The sequence below is a fragment of the Topomyia yanbarensis genome, chromosome 2 (assembly GCF_030247195.1).
Source record: "Topomyia yanbarensis strain Yona2022 chromosome 2, ASM3024719v1, whole genome shotgun sequence".
NCBI classification, from domain to species: Eukaryota; Metazoa; Arthropoda; class Insecta; order Diptera; family Culicidae; genus Topomyia; species Topomyia yanbarensis.
In genome coordinates, this window is record NC_080671.1 from 63981528 (window position 1) to 64004857 (window position 23330).

General features: G+C 39.1%; 1 protein-coding gene across 1 annotated transcript in view; it reads left to right on the forward strand.

Annotated features, from left to right (window-relative positions):
- The first annotated feature begins 18968 nt into the window (after positions 1-18968).
- LOC131679510 (uncharacterized) overlaps positions 18969-23330 on the forward strand; it is a 100897-nt gene continuing 96535 nt past the window's right edge. Inside the window, exon 1 of the mRNA XM_058960247.1 lies at positions 18969-19056. Within this exon, the coding sequence (XP_058816230.1) occupies positions 18969-19056 (88 nt within the window). The remainder of the gene's footprint in view (positions 19057-23330) is intronic.

The window sequence follows — 23330 nt, forward strand, 5'->3', positions numbered from 1 at the left end:
AGTCTCAGATGTAGATCATCGTCAAATGGGAGGTGCTAACAACAACAACCTATCAAATCACAGCCTCTCAAAATTAATAGCGTCTAAACCGTTAACTTTAGAAATATAGTTTCTTCGGAGAAGTTCTTGCCTTAATGATTGTGCATCTACAAGAATATATTGTTCAATGATTATTTCACCTATAAGTGATATACGAAAATTATTTCCTGAACTAATTGAGATAGAAAATTTGTGTCTTCGGCAAAATTGTAGAAAATATTACTACAAAAGAAATGGCTGAAGACACCATAATTCTAACTGTAATAGTTTTCAAGTTAAAATTTAAAATTAGTTTTTCATGATAACTTTTTTAGTCATTTCACTACGTTCTTGGAATCTTGCACAAAGTTATTTGCAGTGTTAAATCACATATTTTTGCGGAACAAAGTAACTTTCTATCTGTTATATTTAAAAAGGTATTCCAAATTTTGCAATATTTTTAGGGTAACTTCCACCTTAAATAACCCGTTAAGGAGCAACACTGGCAATGGCTGCTTTTATAAACTCTTTTGAATCGTAATCTATGGTAATCGTTTACTCTACGGAATATGATACATATTCGTTTATAACAGTCAGTACAGCGGCAATAACTGACGTTGCAATACAATTCTGAAACTTCAATTGTTAGATATTTAGAAACGGTAGAAGCAAATTTAATTCTCTCGCTATTTTTGGCCAAAAATAATAAATAAAAAAACCTTTTTATTGGTTTTAGCCAACAATAGGGCGAAAGATTTCTTTTTTAGGTTTACATTGAAGAGCTTAAAATTATTTTTAATATTCAATATCTTGAAAATCGACCATGTCATTTTCTTGCAATCCAGACCGCCAACTGAAAAATATGTCCACTTTGCACGTTAATATCTACATACCAAATGTATGCATATATTTTATCGAAAAAAAAAAATAATCATGCATATTTGAAACAAAGACAACAAAACAAAAAAAAGTTCAAGTATTCATCATTGAAACTTTTTTTTGAACAATGCACCAAGATTCAGTATGATTTTGATCGTTTTAGTGATAATGTCCCCTTAGAACGATTTTTTAAACGATGTTTTTTTGTTCAAATACCCACCATTTTGTTTACATTTAGATTATTTGAAAAACGAGGGGTCATGGACCACATAAATTAATACGCTTTAAGACTCTTTTCGAATTTTTCGTACGATATTAACGTACGAGTGCCAATCCCTGGTACCGCTCATCATCTATTTTTTTGCATTGGCAACTCCAAAGAGCCGGAAGGGAGTAGTGAAGAGGTATGCAACTAAAAATTGTTACGTAAGATCAAAGTAATATACAAAAAACTCGATTCATTTTCCCTTCCGCTTTTGAATTTTTTTAACCCTTAAATGCGCAATGTTGTTTTAAAACAACATTGTAAAAACCATCTTAAAATTATCATAGTAACGTATTAAAGCGGTGAGACAATTTTCAGAAAATTTGAAAAAAAATCGATTTGCGCCTTTAAGGGTTAAAATGTATCAGAAAACATAGTAAAAACGCCATAAACGTGTTTCCCCATCCGAACGTGATTCCGTTGAATATCATTAAATTTCAATTAACAGCCCGTGTGTAGTCACGACACTCTCATTTCTTGCAGATATTACCTGCTGGAAATGCTGGCTATTGGCATGGAGGTTATGGGTGCAGTCTTCGGCACTGGTAGAGTATCCGTTTCACAATGAGCAAATCAAACGAAAAACGTATCAATAACTCCAATACTCGCTGAACAAATTAAACCAAGGGAAGTGATTTTTTTTGGAAAAGTCTCAGGAATCAAATGAGTTCGGTTTAATCTTGTGTTCAATAGAGGTTGCACACCTAGAAAAAATAGTGTAAATTATCTCCCGCCAAAAATGACAGTTTTACGTTCGATTTTAATTTTACACGACACTGAATTTCGTAAATCACTTAATTTTACTGCACATATGGTGAGTACCTTAAATGATGATAAGTGTAATTTTACAGCACTGCGCATGTAAAGTACATCTTTCATGTACAATTAGACGGAACCCGGTTATATTTCGTCATTTCGTGAATTACGGTTTCTTAAATTGTGTCATGTTTGAAATTACTTCAACGATAAAATTCATATTTTTTTGGTGTGTGGTGTATTGGTTCTAGTCGTACAATCCGCTTGTTTGTAAGATGTAATATTCAATAATTTCATCTAGTTATTTTCCCGTTTCGCATTGATTCACTTTTCTATATGTTCGAACTATTCGGGTTTCAATAAAATATAAACTTGTCGAAGTAATTTCAATACATGCATAGAACCATTTTTGACATTGAAATGTAGTTAAAATCAACACAGTCGTAATTAAAATAATTAATTCGATGCAACCATCAAAATTAAATAATTTTCAGTATTTCTCGAGCACTGAGTTTTCGATAGAAAATGGTAAATAATGGACATTTGACTATTCACAAAGGTGGTTTTAAAATAATCAGTTTAAGGGACCACTTCAATGGAAAAAATACGTTGGCAGCGAAAATATTCTAGGAACACTGTTGGTTGCTTTGATGGTTTTGACAAGACATGCCAAGCAAAAATCTAGCGTTTTATTTGAAAAAATCGCCTTTTGCAGTTTGTTATATTATGTATAGCAACGAACATGGTTTGCAAAAAGCGTATACAACCTCAATAGACAGAGTACAGCGTCGCACTGGTCGAAACATTTTTTTGTGTCATCAGTAATTTTTCCGGGCACAAACAAATCAATGAAATGGTTAACGGTATACTGCAGTGGAACAGATGCTTCAACCAATGGTTGCATAGAAACAAATGACACCTTATTTTATCTAAGGAATGTAATCTCTACTTTATAACTACTTTGACACCAGTTTCTAAAAGAAAATTACAAAACTAGTTCACGCCAATAACACATGGCGTTCGCGTTGCACTCGAATATTTGGTATAATCACTGTGGTTGCGTCCCGAATATGTTCCGTTTTGTTTATGATTCTAGTTCATAATTTAAAAAACACTGGTTTGTATTAACTACATCGACTAAATGAGTCGAGAATTGAACAATGTTTATGATGTCAAGAGATTAGTCACGATTTTCGTAATATCAAGTACATCATCATGATATTTGTTCATGAGTTTACCATCTCATATCTCTAGCAGAGTAATGTGATTCACGTTCATGATTTTGGGAGCTTAAACACGAATTTCATAGCTTCTTTGCACGTTATCATGATTTTTTGTTGAGTTTGCTATCAGATTTTTGAAGAGGAATATGAACGGGATCATGGAAGCGTAATCGATAAGCGATATTTTATAGTTTTGTGAATCAATTCATTACCACGAATTGTGCCTCTCTAATGTATTTTTTGCGCTCAGCGTAGTATTCGCTGAATCTTATTTAATAAAGAACGACGTTCAGGATCCTAATAGTTTTCTTATATCTACCGGTCGCACCTATGACTGGTTGGATACAACAATGCAATTTTTTATGAAACAGCTCGTGAAATGAAATTATATGTATGAAACATATGTCAAATTTTGTAAAATAGTCCACGTGAAATTTTCAAGGCTATGTGCAGAGTTGCATGAAAGTGAAAATAATTTTCAAAATTTACGAACTTATTCACAAGCATGCAAGCACAAGATTACGGATCCATGAACAATACTGGGTTCTGTGAAATCGTCAACCTGAAAATGTGAATATCATGCATAAAACTATATATTTTATTACCTTTATCATGAAAGTGAAAAGTATTTTCTGATTTTGTGAATTATTTTACGAATACACATGGTGAATCGTGACTAACATACTCGGTATCATGAAGAAGTTTTCAAGGCACGAATGGAACCATGAATATTGATTCGAGTTTAGTGCACTGCAGTGCACTGATCACGAAATCGATGTTTTCTTAGGTAATGTTCAGTAAAGTTCCATTGAAATTTAACTACTGATTTTATGTAAAGTATTTATAACACGTATTGGAGCATCTAGGTACACCACCACTTTCTGGTCCCCTGTTCATGTAGTTACTGTTATTTATCTGCAACACCACGGAGTATACACGGTTGAAACTACAGCTAGAGAGTTTCGCGATAGTGAAATTCATTTTCCACGGAGTAACGAGCGCTTAGCTAAATGCAGCTTATTCTACAAGGGCCCCAAAATCGGTTCTAGATTACTCGAAACTGACCAATATGGCTCCAAATTAAATCAGAGTGTTTACGTAGGCAGGCACGTAGCCAGAGGGGGGGCTAGGGGGCTAAAGCCCCTCCCGAAATTTTTCAAAAATGAATTTCAAAAACCGGCGATGTTTAACAAAATTTGTTGCTCATTTGGTTTGAACAAATCTTTGAGAAAAAGTTGAAGAAGGCTATTTCTAACCACCAAAGGCAATGGTCACGAAATTCAGTCACTTTATGCTTTTACTCGAGCCAGTGCGACGCGAACGATAAAAATAGTAACTTTTATATTGTGTGTCTTGCCTAAAGAATAAAAGAAACTGTTACTATAATTGTTGCTGTAGTAATCTGTCGAGAAGCAAGAAGTGGTGCTCCAGCCAAATACGGTGATTATAAAATTATTGATGATTCGCTTAGGACCGAGTATTCATAATGTGGAACATTTCCTGAAGGTGTAAATGGAGGTTGGACTTTCAGAAGCGAGTTCTATCATGTCAGGCATTTAGCGCTCAACAAATTAGCCCAGATGAAACCATTCATTTCGAACAACTTAAAACACATGGTTGAAAGTGACAATGCTATAATTAAGATCCTCCTATATATGGACGATGAGAACATCAATGTTCCGCTACAAGATCGGATATCGCTTACTCGCAGATTAATGTCATATTTGGGAGAAATGGAATCCATTCGGAAGGATAATTATTGAGAGCGAGAAGCAAGGAACAAATCAGACATTCGCAAACATAAAGTCAAAATTGACGAATTGACATAAAGTTTCACAGGAAACGGATAATTTGCTGTGATTTGAAAACAGACAACTCTAAAAGAAAGCCTCTTTTGAAAATTAGATGTAAGTGCGATGTGTTCTCTTCCATGTGTCGGAAGCAAGTGATGCTGAAATTATTAAGCTCACTTGTGTTTATAGTTTCTAGTTATTTTGGTGGTGATATATTTACCTAATTTTACGTAAATTAGAAGCATTCAGAATCAGTGCTAAGTAATTTTCTTTCGATTAGTGAACAAGTTCTGAGCAGTTTCGCTCAGTAGATTAAATTCTGGGTAGTTTTCATTAGTAGATTAAATCATTGAAATATATATTTTACATTGTCCAAAAACCCATGAAATCCGAAATAATACCTTCAAATGTTCAAATATAATATTTACTTAATCTAGGTAATCTTCTCAAGTTCCAACGGTTTTGCAAAAGTCTGAACGTCAATGAGCTAATGAACTTATTCTTGCATTGTAGTGGAATCAGTAGTTCTTTGCACTCACTTTACATTTTGACTTTTACTATAGTTACAGGGATCTAGGAAAATCAGTCTACGATATTTTTAATTCATAAGTCCAATGATATGAAAGTATCTAAAAAGAATCTACTTAAATAAATAAATAGATAGTTATTCTCAGTTGCCTGATAATATTGTCGAAGATAGCGTTTAACCCATTCCCCACGAGAGTCAAATGAAAAAAAACATGTGTTTTTCTCAGGATTATAATTACGCATACTTCGGATGAAGTCACAGAACTAGTAATAGTAGCCTGATCATGAAAATAGGAGTTGAAGTTCACTTTGTTCGGACATTCTTTGCAACGATAAACTTGGATTTCACACTGATATATTCCTATCCATGGAGACAACCTTGACGTTGGTTTCGTTCTCCTGTTTAGCAAATGCGTGTAAAGTTTCGTTAGGCGGGTTTTTGGATATTTTTGTACTCATTCCAATTTAGCGTCTTCTACACCTTTGAAACGTGTAGTCTAGAATGCGTAGCATTTTCAATCAGCCCTAAATACTTTGATCTCTTGATGAATCTTGAGAGAAATTTCTAACTTATAAACTAATAATAATCAAATTTAATTCGTCGATGCACTATAGCTTTTCTTGTAACAGACAACATATTTTTAGGGTTTTTAGTGTCTATTGTCTTAGTTATGTAATTGTTTTCACTAAGAACATTTCATAATTACATTCAGTTTACTGTGACTATCTCAAGTCATCAGAATTTATACATTTATGCAATAATTTTCAAGCCCCTCCCGAAACAAAATCCTGGCTACGGGCCTGTACGTAGGTTCTGGTCATGTTACAATGTCACCTTCGAGATGTTTGAAAAAACATGAATATTGCTCAAAGCTCTTGAACAGACCCCACAACAGTTCAGTGTAAATCTGAGATCAGATTCTTGAGGGATAACTGACATCCAAGTTTTCAATGTGTGCTAGAAATATATCTGTCGTTTTCAAATGACATGGGTTCAACCACCATTTTACCCCATAAAAATACCCTGAATATGGTCCGTGCCAAATTTCAGAACCATAAAATGGGCTCGAAAACCCATGAATAAACCCAAATATGGTTTTTATATGAGAATTTTCGGACCATGCTGATTGTGTTTTCATAGGTTGAATCAATTTCAAGCACTATCAAAACACCATGCAATGGGGGTGAATTTGGACCATGAGCATGGAGGAATTATGGGTTTTACGTTTGTTCGGGTACCGCTAACCGGCGCTATGATTACCTAGAAGACTTTCAGCAATCGGTATACGGACCTTCTCAACAAACAATCTAGTTATATAAGGGACCATCCATAAATGACGTAGCATTATATGGGGGAGGGGGGAGTTTTGTATTTTGTGATGATGTGTGACGACAGGGGGGGTAGGGGGTCATGTCATGCTACGTAGCTTTTTTAAAGGGGAATAGGGGTTGACCTGATGTCACGACAATCTTACCCGTTTCATCTAACTAACATCGTTTTTAAATTTTACGGGGACAACGAGGGGGGTGAGGGTTACCGTCAAGCTACGTAATTATCAGGGGGGTATATAGAATTTTGTGACGAAATGCTACGATGGGGGAGGGGGGTGTTAAAAATCACTCAAAAAATGCTACGTCATTTATGGATCATCCCTAATGGTTTGAACAGTTCTTGTTCAGCTTACTCTCTCGCAATAAAAACGCCTTCAGCTTACGATGTTTGCTGGACTGTGTGCAAACAGGGATATAAAGGTTATTCTCGTACATATGCAAAATTGAGTGATATGGTGACATGTTACGAATTTTTATTCAACTGCTTACAGGCTATCCGGAAAAAATGTTCTTGCTTCTATACTGCCCATGATCGCATATCAGTCCCATAAAGATAGGAAATCCCATAGAAAACGGGACAACTATGCGATCATGGGTATTATACCTGTACTCTATGTATGAGCTGACTAATAAGTAGAACTTTTGCAACATGAATAAAATTTCGATCATGAACAGATGCTTGATATCGGTGGAACATTTGAAAAACTAGAGCTCACCGAAAGCTCGTTGTAATAGTTACAATAAATAATATAATTTTGAACATGAATCTCTTAGTTTCGACTATTTGTTCGGGACAGCCGCCTGTCATTAATCGGATAGTAAGACAGATGTGGATGGTTCGAAAAATCAACGGCTTTCAGTACTTCTTATGAACAGCTAAGCCTTTTCATTATACGCTATCATTATTGTTCGTGTTCATGCACAGCATTGCTTTTTAGTGGCATGTGTAAAATCAACAAATCAACATTTCATTATTTTTCGCAGCATTGGTTTTCTAAAACTGATATAAACCCTTTTCAACTAGCGTGCTAGATAAAAGGATTGACGTCAATGGAAGTCATGCCATTTGAGTAAACAAATAAGCCAAACTGAAGCTAGCTGGCCATGAGATATCTTTTTATGCAAAATGTTTTCACAATGTAACAAATGTACCACTATAAATGGTCATTTATACAAGCATGTTTTCATAATTTTCTTCGCTATAAATTGGTAAAAATGCATATCATTATTGATAACCAAAACGGAACGCACTATTCGTAGTTTATTTTATATGGATATGTGATTATATTCTAATAAGTACGTTTTACAATATTCGATATTCGATTTTGACCATGCTTTATCCGAGTTCACATTGTGCATGCAAACTATTGCAAACGCCATAGTGTTGCCGATATGGATGTAAATAAACATCTATTCGTCTAAATCTTTCGGACAGGAAATTCCAATTTTTGAGTGCTTTTTGGTGAAGCAGTGTATTGGAAAAGCTTCCTTGGAATGTCACGAAGGGATCAAGGTAAGTTCAGTGTTATCTTTTATATATTTACGAAGATATACTGACTAGAAAATTGAAGTACCAAAATGATCCATGTTGATTGGTTCTATACAGGGTCTAAAATTTTCTGGACAGGATATCTTCGTAATGAATACACCTATCAATTTTCGGTACATTCCTAAATATTATTTCAACTTCATTTTAGGTACTAAGAAGCTTTCAATGAAATTCTAGCGATATATACAGAGAAAATGTTTTGTGGAGTCGTCGAATAAACGCAGTTTTGCCTGAAGTGGTCCGTTAAGTTAGATGTTTTAGGTGATTATGGTATGATGAACTAAATGTTGAAGCAAAAGAAAGTTCATAAATAAACTGTATTGTAACACGTACAAAAATAATTTGCCAATACTAGGAAAAAAATTGAAAAATAGACCAGCGAATCAAAAACATTTAACTAAATTTGGCCTGTTTCGAATAGATACCTTTTTTTCAACACCCTAAGGAATACTAATGTAATACTAATTACCTTTTAATATCAAAAATGATTGAATTTGTACGTGTCAGAAATCAGTAGCGTCTGGCTCAAATGGAACGTTCCCCATGTTGATCGGAGATTTGTGCCTTGCCATGATTTGTCTTTTCGTCATTTACCTGAAGAGCAGGATTCAGGAAGTGGTAAGTCCTCCAATTTCTATTTCAGCCAGGTACAGCTTTGTTCGTTATCCGGAGAGAGCCCAACAATACCATACCTAGCCAAACTGACTGAAGCTGGGGATGAATGAGTTAGGAGGGATTGAAAGGAGACACCCGTGAAGATCTTTTAACAGATCATCCTTCAGCGCAATCGAAGAGTGACCTTTCTCCAGCCCTTTTGTTCACTCGATAAGTATTGAGACTCAAAGACTCTATACAATGGGCCGAAGCATTGTTGAAGAGAGTACCTCTACGGTTGTGTTTCTTTTCTTTGATTTTAATCTATCTGTTTCCCATTTTTAAGGAATTAGAAGAAGCACATTTCTCGCTACTACCAGTACATCTACATCTGATATGATTCAATTTTCAATTCCTGGAAAATCCAGAAAGCATCTACATGCAGCAACGGTTTCTTCAATACACATTAAATACATTTTTCCCTAGCACTTATTCAAAATTGAATATTACACAGTAGAACCGCAAGAGGTTTCTACGTCTAGGCTTTCAAACGATCAAAGACGGCGGTTCGAGCTCGTTGGGTACGAGCCAGTTTGCCAACTCATGCGTAATACAGTCAGAGCAGAGAGTTACATCTAACACCTCTTCTCTGGCAGATCGTGCAATTTTTTTGTGATTTACTACATTGAGAATGTGCAAATTTGTGCTGCTTAAACAGTCCATAAATTCGGTGCCTTTCAAATTGATATCTGAGCTTCCTCAAATTATGTGGTTGGTATTTACATTACTGCCGATTATGAGTGGGAATCCATAGACTCGAACACAAAGCGGGGATGATATCGGCATTGCAACGCTGTCGATTCGTAGGAGCTTGACCACGATCCTCCAAATTCATCACACGATATGGTGGACTAGATGCCTGCGTATAACGTTATGATCCGGTTTCTACAAGGGTATGCTAAGGTTCTGCCATCATCAAAGCAAGCTCCTTCCAGCGCCTTTTCAAAAGGTACACTTCTCAATTCACAGAAACCACCAGAATTCTTCGTCAATATCTGGCTATTATCATTGTTATGCTATTATGCGGTCAGAAGTCCAGATTTTCGAAAGTTTTCGCAAAGTCAACGCTCTGAATTAGTGGACCGCAATGACATGTTTCTAGATCATCGAGACTCCAATTTCTGAAACCAGGACTTGTGAACGGGCTCTTTGGTGTCGGTTATCGTTTGCAACATGCCAAAATCGTTTGCAACATGATGCATAGTACTCCTTGGACTGCCTAGGAAAATCATCTAACGAACCTTGATTCATTCATGTATCACCTGTACGAGAGTAAAGTCGTTAACCTTGGAGCAGTTGATGGGAAATCTTCCGCGTGATTGCATCTGTAGTGGCTTTGGTTTTGCAAACGTGGTAGTAAATTTTGCGGGAACAATGTACATCCGGTTCGGAGTCCGCCAGAGTTCAAGCGATCAAGTCATCCCGAGGGAGCAATTTTCCGCACATGATTCATTAATTTAGAGATCGTTGATAAATAAACTAAAGATCAGCTGTTCCATGTGACTTCCTTGAGTGAAACCAGTCCTCATGACGATCGTTTATGAATAACTCAGCTTTTAAAATTTAAGCAACAATTCTTTGAAACCATCGAATTTTAAAACCGGCGACAGATTATGCTTAGACAGTATAAAATTTTATGATATTGAGCTAAACATGTGTTCGTTTTTATCCCCTACAATTAATTTAAGAAATCCTCAATGGTCAAAAGTCTAATTTGATCTGAATGTAACAAAAGTAGAATTGTCTAGATAAACATTATCAACCCCATCTTCCGGTTTTCAAGACAAATAGTCGCACATAGCTTTGTGCTATTCGCTTTCCTCATTCCAGAATAAGCACCATATCGCAGTTACCAAAAAACAACTTGGATCAGTTGGTAACTCGACATTAAGCTCATTTTTTAACCACAGACACTACTCAAATCATTTTCAAAGGCGAAAATCGCATTTAATGTTGAAAGCCATAGTCCTTCTGAACAAGAAAATAAACGTGTGCTTTATCCTTGATGAAAACAAGTCCGACAACCGAGCTTTCCCACCGTTAAAAGATCGGACATGCGCATTTGCACACATTGAAGTTAGACATCAAACTTTCTGATAGGTGTCGCCGTTTATAAAATACTTACGATGACGTAATGTCGATGCTATAAAAAAGGACGAAGCTTTGATGAAGTGATGCCATAAAAGCATACGGGCAAATCATCAGCTGTTGCATTGCTTCTAGAAGATGGCTTTTTTTACTAATATTTGTTTTCGGCGTGAATTTTCCGAGAAGTACAGCTAGGTTTAACTTCACGCTTGAGTTATTGGAAGAATTTTGGGTAAAACGGATACACTTGTTTTGTCCGTTGTCATTCGAACCATCTTCGATCGATTTCCCGGATTTTTCAACACAAGAGTTTGGCATAAAAATTACTTTTGATCAACCGCTTTCTGCTTTTTATCTGAAATATTGAGTAAGATGTATCACCACTAGAATGACAGGAAAAAAATGACCCCTATCCGTCCACCCCTCAGTCGATTTCTAGTCCTACCAGGAGTACTTGTTCCAACTTTGAGGCAAATCGGACAAGTCTAGCTACCGGACCAACATGCCTGAAGTTTGTATGAGATTTTTCAACAGTTTACATGGAAAAAAACCACTTGCTAATATTTTCGCCGCTAGGTGGCACTGTTCGCGTCGTATTATCACTGTAAGAGAAAATAAGAATGATAATTTAATTGTCTACAACTTTGTCGAAGACTGCTAGTGAATCTGGCTTTGTTAGAGAAAGTTATTAAACTTTTAGCGACGTGATGTCTGAGTCAGTTTTGCATGGAGCCTAGCAGTGCATGGTTGTGTATCAGTATTCGATTCGCACGAACTAATCATTTTTGTGAAATAACCGTTAGTTTTAGCTCAATAGTATGTTGAGGAGAATTGTGGTAAATAATAGGAGTCATGTTTTGGTTAGAAAATTTTAGTTCCACATTGTACCGCATAGAGGGCGCCAACATTAACTTTTCAACGGAGAGAGATAGAAATTAGGTGTCTTCCACAAAGTTGTAGAACAGGCATTTTCCAATAATTCTTCCGAATATTTCGATATTCTATCTCTCTTCTATGAAAAGTTAGTATTGGCGCCCTCTATGCGGTCACAGTTGGAAATAAAATTTTCCAACCAAAAAAATCACTCGTATTATGTGGTATAATTCTTCTGAACATACCATTGAGCCAAACCTAACAATTATGTGAATAATTGGGGTAAAATGGAAAGAAACGTTTCGTGCGGTCATTTCAACTATCTTCAAACGATTCCCCGGATTTTTCTACATAAGAATTACTACTTTTCATCAGCCACCTTCAGCCTCTTTTCAAGAGGCACAGCCAGTTCTAACTTTCCAGTTGAGATATGGGAAGATTTGGGGTAAAACGGGTACACACGCGTCGGGCGACCAGTCTAACTATGTTCAATCGATTCCCTAGAATTTTTTGCATAAGAAATACTACTTTTGATCAACCACATTCAGCCTCTTTCTGAAATGTGAGCCAGGTTTAACTTTATACTTGAGTCATGGGAGGAATTGGGATAAAACGTGTACATACGTTTTGGGCGACCAGTCTAACTTTATTCAAACAATAACCTAGATTTTTATACATAAGAATCATCACTTTTAATCAGCCGCATATATTCTTTTACCGAAATATAAAGCCAGGATTAACTTCAAACATTAGTTTTGCGAAGAATTGGGGTAAAATGGGAGTATACGTTTTGTGAGATTATTCTAATTAACTTCAATCGATTCTTTGGACTTTTCTACATAATAAATACTAATTTTTGTCAGTCGTATTCAGCTTTCTTCCGAGCTATATATTCAGTTTTGAACATAAACTGAAACGATAGGGGGAATTGAGGCAAAACGGGCATGATAGTGTACCGTGCAGTCGGTGTAAATACTAGCAATCATTTTTCAGACCTTTTTACATAAGAAAAACCTTTTCTGGTAAACGACATCCAGACTTTTCAAAAAAGGTTGCGTTTTGGGTGCACTGTGCAAGAAATCGAAACGCGTATAAATATTTGCTACAAACATTTTAAGGGCTAAATAAAACACGTTATTGCGAATTGTGGGATCACAAGGTAGGTCCAATCTCCCCAGACTCCACCAAATTCACATAGAAGGGAGCGAGTAAAGGCGCTATAACCTAGGCTCATTAGCCAGGGCAGGGCTAAATACTTCTGTCCCATCCCAAGAACCTAGTACCAAAGGAGTGACATTAACCCTCTTAGCCAAGTCACTCCCAACGATTAATCAAATCCCCACTAATTTGAAACGGTCGGTACGGTTGTCCACGTTTCTTCCTTATTTAGGGTTTGAAAGAGTTGGTTGATTAAATTCTTCATTAAATGAATAATTTAATTGCTGTATAATTTTGATTCATGTTTACTTTGTAGGCGCTGCACAGCTGGCCTGGCCGCTTTAATGTTTGTGTCACATACCATATATTCCAAAAACATTAATATTGACAAGACAAAATTGTAGGCGAACGTTTGCAATTTTCCAGGATCCCTACGTGTATTGGCTGTGTATGTGTAGACTAGACTAGAAACTCACAAAGAAGGATACGTGTCGAGGAATTTTACTCGAAAATGCCGAATCTTCAAAATTGATTACTAATTAATATGATTTCAGACATCTGAAATTTAATTGAATGGCTCTTAAAATCACATATTTGGTATACGTTATACAGATTGGAGCCACAGTCTGCGGTAAGCACTGTTAATAAACTAAGGTATTGGAAATAAGTTGATCGGTGAACATTCTCCATCCGTCCATTGATTTCCATCCAACGTGCGCATTCAGCCCACACTCAAAGCTTCGTTTAACGACTTGATTTACGATCCAAATCAGCCCACCTAAAGTGACGAACCAACCCTTATTTATGAATAAACTGCCTAATGAACAGTTTCCGCACATCATTTCCCTTCCAGGTGGCAGCGAGGGAGATTGATTGCGTCAATAAAAACAAACGCACCCCTCGAAGCTCGGGAAAATGTCAATAGTTGTATACCTGAGGGACGGGAAATTATTACTGTTCCGGACCAGTCACTCTTAACGGAACCTCTCCGCGTGACTTTTTACAGCGGCTCGGTCGGTGGACACACGTGTTCGAAGCCTGTGTCAATTTTTACACGCGGAAATTCAATTTGCTTAATGGTCGTGCTCTCGCTTGCTTGGATTCGGAGTATTTGATTAAAGGGGGTACCCAAACATACTTAGGAACAGGCTTTTCGGCAGTGACGCATAAAATCAACCCGCACTCGGATCATCAAGTCACATTTGGACTTGGAGCGGGTTGTTTCCTAAAACAAACACTGAACCTAGTCGAACTACCAGAAAGTTACGATAAAAGCTTCGCAGCTTATTTTATTAGTGAAAGTCAGCCAGTCAGCCGGATACGATGATTAAGGATTGAACAATAAAAAGTTTCCCTTCTCGTCGTTCGGTTCTGATCCTGACACACGAATATGAACGGGACACACACGGTCTGATGGTTTATAGATGGAGTTCCAAGCTGGCTTGGTTTGTTGGGTGTGAACCGGATGGTGGTGGTGAAAACGGGCGGTGTTTTGTTAGCAACTACTGCTAATGTGATTTTCCCGCTTAAAATATCGGTCCGAGCCGTAAAATTTATGCCGCCTGAATCGACACTATAACGACGGATAATAAAAGTCATCCTTTCGCTTCTCACCGGTCCTCGGTGCCGCTCGGTACCTTCGGTTGGCAGCTAACGAGTACCTAACGGCACATGTAACCAGCCAGGCAGATCGTCTGGTTCGGGCATGCCTGCCGGAGCGCTGATCTAGGCTTTGCATCCGCACACATAAATAATCCGCTGCTGTTGGGAAGGTCCAACTGAAACCGGAAAGAATGTAATAAAGTGCGTATAATTATGTTTATGGTTTACGACGGTGTGGTACAACTAATCAACAGATATAGTGGGAAGTTTACACTGTACCGTATCTCACCGGGGGATCGAGGATTCACGTTGTTTTGGCTCTTTCATTCGATAATGGGTTTGGTAGCTTTATTTATCGCTTCGTGATTTGAGTCAAAGCACAGGTTTAGCCCATTAACAGGATAATGGCAGAATATTTACAATATCAGTTCGGAGCTCTTCTTAGATAAAAGTGTGGATGCTGGGGGCATGTCGGATCCCCCATAGCTGCAATATTATTGGTTATGGTAATCAACTGGAGTTTGATGGCACGGAAACAAATATGTTCCCAAATTCTTGAACAACCTAACATGAATTCTGCAGAACGGCGATTATTTTGAGACCCAAAAGAAGTGATCGGTAAAATCGATTCTCTATTATTGAACTCGCTGCCTCAAATGCGAAGGGTTTCGATAAGAATCTAGCTAACTATGGCTCACACCCGTCAATTAATTTCATTGATTCAAAGATGGCTTTTTGGTCTCGGGTTTCAATCACAAAACATTTGTTTAGCGTTAAAGTCAGATTTTACTTTATTGCCGGACCGAGTGAAACTTTTCTAAAATCCACATTACGACTTTTGAGCTAAGCGACGTCGGTCTGTGTGCCAAATTACACGCACATTTAGTTTGCATCAGGAGTAGTCTAAACATTTACTGACGTTTACTTTTGTATTGCTCTCGTGTGTTTCTGATATAGCTACGAAATGTAGCTTATCTCAAGATAGATAATAAATAAATCAATTCACCCTATGATCACCGACAGTGACGTCCATAAAATCCTTCTTCGTTGTTTGAATGTTGAAGGTACCACTGATATCGTGCGTTTAGTGTCAAAGGGCAAAGACACGACAAATTTGTCCTTCGTGTCGTTTAAGATGGGCCTTGATCCAGTACTGAAACAGATAGCACTTACTCCGTCTACTTGGCCCGAGGGCCTGCTGTTTCGCGAATACATCGACATGTCAATAAAACCCAATCGTTTACCCGGGCTAAACCAAACTCCAAACTACAAGCGGATATAATCATACTGAGAATTTGGAAAACCCAATGGTGACTAAGTAGCTGTACACGTTACATCGCCGGCTTCAGAAATTCTTTCTTGCACAACTTGCCACCGTTACGCCGTAATCGCCGATACTGCACAAATGAAGTTACGCTGCGCTGCCATCACCGGGAGGCCTGTTATGCCGCACTACGGAAGCCCCCCGAGCGCTCCGACGCAGTCGTGCTACCAGCCAGCGACCAGCTTAGTCGTCCCGGCGCGGCCCTGCGTTCGGAGGTCGTGAGTGGGTATGTCCAACTCCCTTTTCAGGCGAGTATTTTGCTTTAAATGACGATCCGCTTCCAGAAAACCTTCTGATTTCCAGCTTGCCATCGGGTACATCACGTCTTTGCAATATGTGCGTCCCGCTTGGCACTTGGCGTCGATGGTTTGCGGTTGTACTACCAAAACGTCAGAGGGCTAAGGACGAAAGTCGAGGACTTGTGCTTGGCTGCTCTTGACGGTGACTACGATATTTACGTTTAGACGAAAACTTGGCTTGATGATCGTATTACATCGATGCAGCTCTTCGGAGATTCTTACGCGGTTTATCATGCAGATCGAGGTGCTTGTAACGGTATCCATGGTCGCGGCGGGGGACTTTTGATTGCTGTTTCTTCCGCACTTGCCTGCTGCGAGTTTGGTGTGGATAGTTCATCAAGCATTGAAGCAGTTTGGATGAAGAGTACTACGCAAACGAAGAACTACTCTATTGGAGCTATATTCCTCCAGAAAAACGACTTGATTGCTTTATTACGCAGCTCCATCTAGACTCCATAGAGTGAGCTTCTTCTCAGGCAGATACAAACGATGTGATGGTAGTCCTTGACGATTTCAACCAACCAGGACGCATGTAGGTTTTTTTTCTGGACGCGGGTATGCTTACCCTAACCCGTTATCCTAATACTGCCAGCCGCTTACTTCTGGACGGGATGGCTTTTCACGGACTAAGTCAAGTAAGCACGATTTCCAACTATAAATCTCGTTTTCTTGACCTTGTCTTCGTCAATGAGAATGCTTTGCCTGAGTGTTCTGTGAGTGAAGCTTCCAGTGTGATCGTTCCTTTGGATAACTATCATCCCGATTTAGAAATATGGCATTTCCACCATTAGTTCACCACTATATGAAGAAGCTTTAGCTGTGAATCGACGTAATTTTCGCAAAACTGTTCTAGTAACTCTACGCCGTAACTCACTGTTGGTGATCGACTGGTGTGTACTACTTGATCAAGTGGATGTAGAAGCTGCAGTTGAGCTCTATAATCGGTTACTCCTTGACTGTGTTGAAAAATCTGTTCCAAATTACCAGGAAGCCTCCCCTGTCGAACGCAATGATTCTGAAACGCATTCGTGCCAAAACTCTACGTGCGTACACAAATCGACGATGCCCTATTCTCGAGAACTTTTTCGCAATAGTCAGTAATGAGTACCGCTGTTACAATAAATTACTGTACAAAGGATATGTGAACCGCATCCATCAAAACTGGTCTCCTTCACATCCTTCTGTACAGAACAAATGTCCAAACAACTGCAGGTGGACACGATCTACACAGATCTTAAGGCTGCTTTCGACACTGTTAACCATAAGATACTGCTAACGAAGTTTGATAAACTTGGATGTACTGCCCGATTCTGCCGTTGGCTTCGATCATACCTTGTTCACCGTAAAGTCGTTGTTCAAATTGGTGACCATGAATCTGAGTCCTTTTCCAACCATTCTGAAGTTCCTCAAGGTAGTACGCTTGGTCCGCTACTGTTTTCACTGTTCGTGAATGATGTGGTTTTCGTCTTAATGCGTGGAGGGAAACTGTTCTTCGCCGACGACTTGAAAATATTCCTAGTTATAAGGAAAGAAACCGATTGCCGTGAGCTACAGTATCTCGTTGATACCTTTTACAGTTGGTGTAAAAGAAACAGGATGGTGCTTAGTTTTGTTTAATGCTTTGTTATCAGATTTGATCGAACGAGGAACATGTTTACTTTCAACTACAACATCGCTGGAACTCAGCTGCAACGCGTTGATCATGTAAAAGATTTGGGAGTCATCGTTGATGAAAGGCTAACGTACTCCCATAACTTCTCAGCGATAATTGACAAAGCCAATCGACTGCTAGGTTTTATGTTCAAAATATCCAACGAATTTAGGGACCCTTTGTGCTTCAAAGCGTTGTATTGTTCACTGGTGCGCTCACAGTTAGAATTCGCAATCGTCGTCTGGTGCCCCTACCATGCAACTTGGAGCCAAAGAATTGAAGCCGTCCAGCGCAGATTCATAAGATATGCGTTACGTCAATTGCTTTGGAATGATCCGATGAACTTGCCACCATACGAGGACCGTTGTCGATTACTAGGACTGCACGCTTTAGAAGATCGTAGACACGCGTCGCAAGCTACCTTCGTATCTAAGCTTCTTCTTGTCGAATATGATGTTCCCGATCTCCTATCACAAATTAGCATCTACGCACCAACCCATGTCCTTCGTCCTCGAACACTGCTGCAGACTGAAATGCGTAACACTAACTACGCTGCCAACAGCCCGATACTAGCAATGGCCCGTCGCTTCAACGATTTTACCGACATCTTCGACTTCGTAATTAGTTCTGCACAGTTTCAAAATCGTTTGTTATCACTTTAGGTTAATTATTTGTAATTTAGTTCAATAAGACTCATTGTCAGTTGGACGTTAGTTGTTAAATATACACATAAATACATAAATCTTCACACGCAGCATGTGGATGCCGCTTTAATACGGGTGCAGGCTTCATCGTGATTCCCAAAGCTGAAAACACTCGACTAAGAGCGGTACATTTGAGAACAATCTAATCTATTTAACTGACCGGCACGGTGTGCCGTTTTCTATACACACGGTTGTGGTGTCCAAATACAGAGTTTATTACAGTGTTTTAATATACCTGCCTGCTGCTGCTGTTGTTTCTAACCCGGCTATCGATGGGAGAAAAAACTTGCCCGAGTAGTAGTAGTAGTAGTAGTAGCAGTAGTAGTAGCAGTAGTAGTAGCAGTAGCAGTAGCAGTAGCAGTAGCAGTAGCAGTAGCAGCAGCAGTAGCAGTAGCAGTAGCAGTAGCAGTAGCAGTAGCAGTAGCAGCAGCAGTAGCAGTAGCAGTAGCAGTAGCAGTAGCAGTAGCAGTAGCAGTAGCAGTAGCAGTAGCAGTAGCAGTAGCAGTAGCAGTAGCAGTAGCAGTAGCAGTAGCAGTAGCAGTAGCAGTAGCAGTAGCAGTAGCAGTAGCAGTAGCAGTAGCAGTAGCAGTAGCAGTAGCAGTAGCAGTAGCAGTAGCAGTAGCAGTAGCAGTAGCAGTAGAAGTAGCAGCAGCAGTAGTAGTAGCAGTAGCAGTAGCAGTAGCAGTGGCAGTAGCAGTAGCAGTAGCAGTAGCAGTAGCAGTAGCAGTAGCAGTAGCAGTAGCAGTAGCAGTAGCAGTAGCAGTAGCAGTAGCAGTAGCAGTAGCAGTAGCAGTAGCAGTAGCAGTAGCAGTAGCAGTAGCAGTAGCAGTAGCAGTAGCAGTAGCAGTAGCAGTAGCAGTAGCAGTAGCAGTAGCAGTAGCAGTAGCAGTAGCAGTAGCAGTAGCAGTAGCAGTAGCAGTAGCAGTAGCAGTAGCAGTAGCAGTAGCAGTAGCAGTAGCAGTAGCAGTAGCAGTAGCAGTAGCAGTAGCAGTAGCAGTAGCAGTAGCAGTAGCAGTAGCAGTAGCAGTAGCAGTAGCAGTAGCAGTAGCAGTAGCAGTAGCAGTAGCAGTAGCAGTAGCAGTAGCAGTAGCAGTAGCAGTAGCAGTAGCAGTAGCAGTAGCAGTAGCGGTAGCAGTAGCAGTAGTGAGGGAAAAGTATAGTCTGAGTCTTTGCCGTGTTGATACAAATCTTCCAATTATTTAAGTAATCGTTCAGGGTATTCACGATTTGTTGGAACTTTGACGTTAGTGCTATAATGACCCCAGTTTTGTGGACGACTGCGGTATCATCGGCGAACAGCGACAAAGTTCCATTTTCAGCGAGAGGGGATATATCTGAGGTGAACAGATTCAATAGAAGGAGACTTAAAATGCTTCCCTGTGGAACACCCGCGTAAATTTCTTGCGCAACGGAATTGACTATAATAAATGATACGCGGAATATTCTGGCCGAAAGGTAGTTTTTGAAGGTTTCCACCAGGAGATAAGAAAATTGTATCGTTGAAGCGTGTACAGCCAGACGTTATCGAATGTCTTTGCGACGTCTAGCAGGGCCATGGCAATAGTTTAAGAGATAGACTTGTCGCTTTTGAGAATGTTGGTAGCTCGTGTAAGTTGATGATTGGTGGACCAACAGCGCTGAATTTCGAACTGTTCTTCAAGTAAGATGCCAGAAGACGGCGGAAAGCAGCTTTTTCGAAGAGTTTGAATAACCCTGCGAGAAGCCTGATGAGACACTAGCTTTTGGAAGAGGAACGATCATTCCCACGTTTCCTGATGGGGAATACTTTGCCTGCCTTCTACAACGAGGTAAGTAGTTAAGTCGGAGGCATTTATTGAAGGTTAAAACAATAAAGTTAAAGATTTGGACATTAAGATGTTTGATTTTTAAATTAAGGAAGTTTTCTAAACCTAAGGCTTCTATGTTTTCGAGGAGAGATTTTTTAAAACATTTATAGTTCAGTCTATGCACAATTAAATTATGTTAAAAAACAACCTTAGCCCTTACGCTTAACTCCACCCATTAGATTCTGTACAACATCTGGCTACATATTTTGTTTCATGTCTTCCTCAGATTTGACCTCCTTGGAATGCATCCGTAGTGCCTGCTTCATAATTGCCCAGTGTTTCTCTATGGGCCTTAGTTCCGGTGCATTGGATGGGGGGCATGTTCTTGGGTATGAAATGGTCCCGTTGGCTTCATACCACGTCAGGAGAACATTTGAATAGGGGCACGAAGCTAGATTCGGTCATAAGATCGTAGGGACATCGTATTGCTTTAACAGAGGAAGCAGACGTTTCTGTAGACATTTCTCTCCCCGTTTACAGTCCCGTAGTCACGAACGGCGTACTCCATTTGCCACATGAGCAGATCCCTTTTTTGAGACATGATTTGCTCAAAATGTTTCGAAATTATTTCATGCATCAATTAATAAATAACTAATCATATGGACTGTATCGGGAATCAGATATCCCAATTCATTTAGGATGCACGCACGTATTTGGGATGGTTTTCATGTGCCTAGCTCAGAATGCCGTGCGTTTGACTTTCATGTTTGTTTGCTTTTTCTTAAGGTTGAAAATATTCTTTTTCCAAAATGTCACCCATTTAAAATGAAGTGAAAATAAAGATTTAAGACACATTGCTTAGTAAAAATAAAATAAGCGAAAAATGGTGAAGCGCTTTGGATTTCACCACGCGAACATAAACACACCAAAAACAAACTTAAGGAACACTATTTCTCGGATGAAAATAAAAAGAAGCGAAAACGAGGAACTTCCAACTTGAAATTGCCATGATTCGACCAATAAAACCAATTAGGGTAAAGAGCCTATATTCGAGAAGATTCCGCACTACTCGGCCTACAATCGATAAAATGCGTATAAATTGTCATCAACATTTTTGCTTCGTTTTTAAGGATCAACATATTATAAAAAAGGGCCGAAAACGAAGAAATGCTCGTGTTCGAGCGCAACGAAGACACGAATCGAGTGCCCCAATTATCGCCAAACCAATTGAGCCAATACGTTGAACTAAGATGGAATACGCTGCTCTAACCAACAGCTTCAAGGAAGGTAATTGAAACTGGCTATTTACCCTATATTTATACTCTACTCTTTGAATCAGCAGGAAACTTCATATAATGCCACAGAAAAAGATTTTGTCCCCCTGTGCTAGAATTTGCTTCCCATTTTGATCCACCTATTTCCCATGTAAGGACAGTTTGCTTAGTCTCCGTTACTAAGCTGCTGACAGGCCCAATAAACTAATATTATACATTAGACGGACCGCTTTAACCCAAACGTACCATGAATCTTCTTTAAGAATCCCAATTTTCGTGTGCCGAGAGCGTCAAAACCATTAAGAAATACTACCCAAAACCGAACGATAGCGCAAAATTGCTTTCCCGGATGTCAGTTTCCACCATTCCGCCAATACTCAGCCCATCCAACCAATCTCTACCCGTCCTCTAAGCTTGACCTCTGGCTCCAGAGCGATAGGCATTTGTAGCGTCGAGATTTTATTATAACACGCACACAGATTTTCGATTACACCACGTTGGGTTCTCGCACTCATTCGCAATCCCTGTCTGGCCCACTTTCCGACCACCATAACAACCAGTCATTCACAAGCGAAACAATTTTGCCACGGCTGCCATCAATGTTGTAACAGCTCAAGAGGGTCTGCTAGACATGTCCTTTGCTGTCCAACCGTGATGTCCTTCGCTGTCCAACCCCCTCGACTGATGGGTTAATGTGACTGAATGGTTGGAAAGCACACTCTAAAGACCGCCCAATTCCATCGCCAGCGGAAACCCATTTTCCAGGACCACATTTGATGGGAAACGGTTGACCTCGCCGACCGCTCGACGGAAATCTCTTATTTTATTGAAAATGATTTTTTTTACTGTCCCCCGTACTGATGGACTTCACCTGCTACCGGTGTGCGCTTCTGTCGAATAGTGTGGATGTGACACGCGTAAGAGCCCTTTCCCGGGAGGGTTCGCTGATGCCGGATGTGCGTGGGTTGAAGTTTAGTACTCATATAAGTGTAATAGATGGACCGCCAATAAAACGTGCTGAATTACGACAACCATTCCGGTAATAATGCGTAGAGGATTCGCCTGACGTAGCACTTGAGTGCGATGCGATTCGATTAATATTGAGTTAAGAGCAAATTAAGGTTGATGGGTAAGCGGAATCAGGGAATGTAAAAACCAGAGAGTCGTATAGTGCGAGAATCAAAGAATCAGACAGGAACAACCCGGAATCAGTAAATCAGCACTTTGACAAATAGAAAATCAGAGAATAGAAGAACTAAAAAGGAATCGAAGAGTAAGAGAATTAAATCTATATTCAATAAATCAAAGAACCAGATAATCAGCAACCTATAGAATCTGAGAGTAAAAAAATCATTGCAATGAATCTGGGAATCAGAAAACCAGATAATCGGGTAAACATGAAATAATTTAATAAATCAGTGAATTAGACAATCAGATAATCAGAGAATCAGAGAATCAGAGAATCAGAGAATCAGAGAATCAGAGAATCAGAGAATCAGAGAATCAGAGAATCAGAGAATCAGAGAATCAGAGAATCAGAGAATCAGAGAATCAGAGAATCAGAGAATCAGAG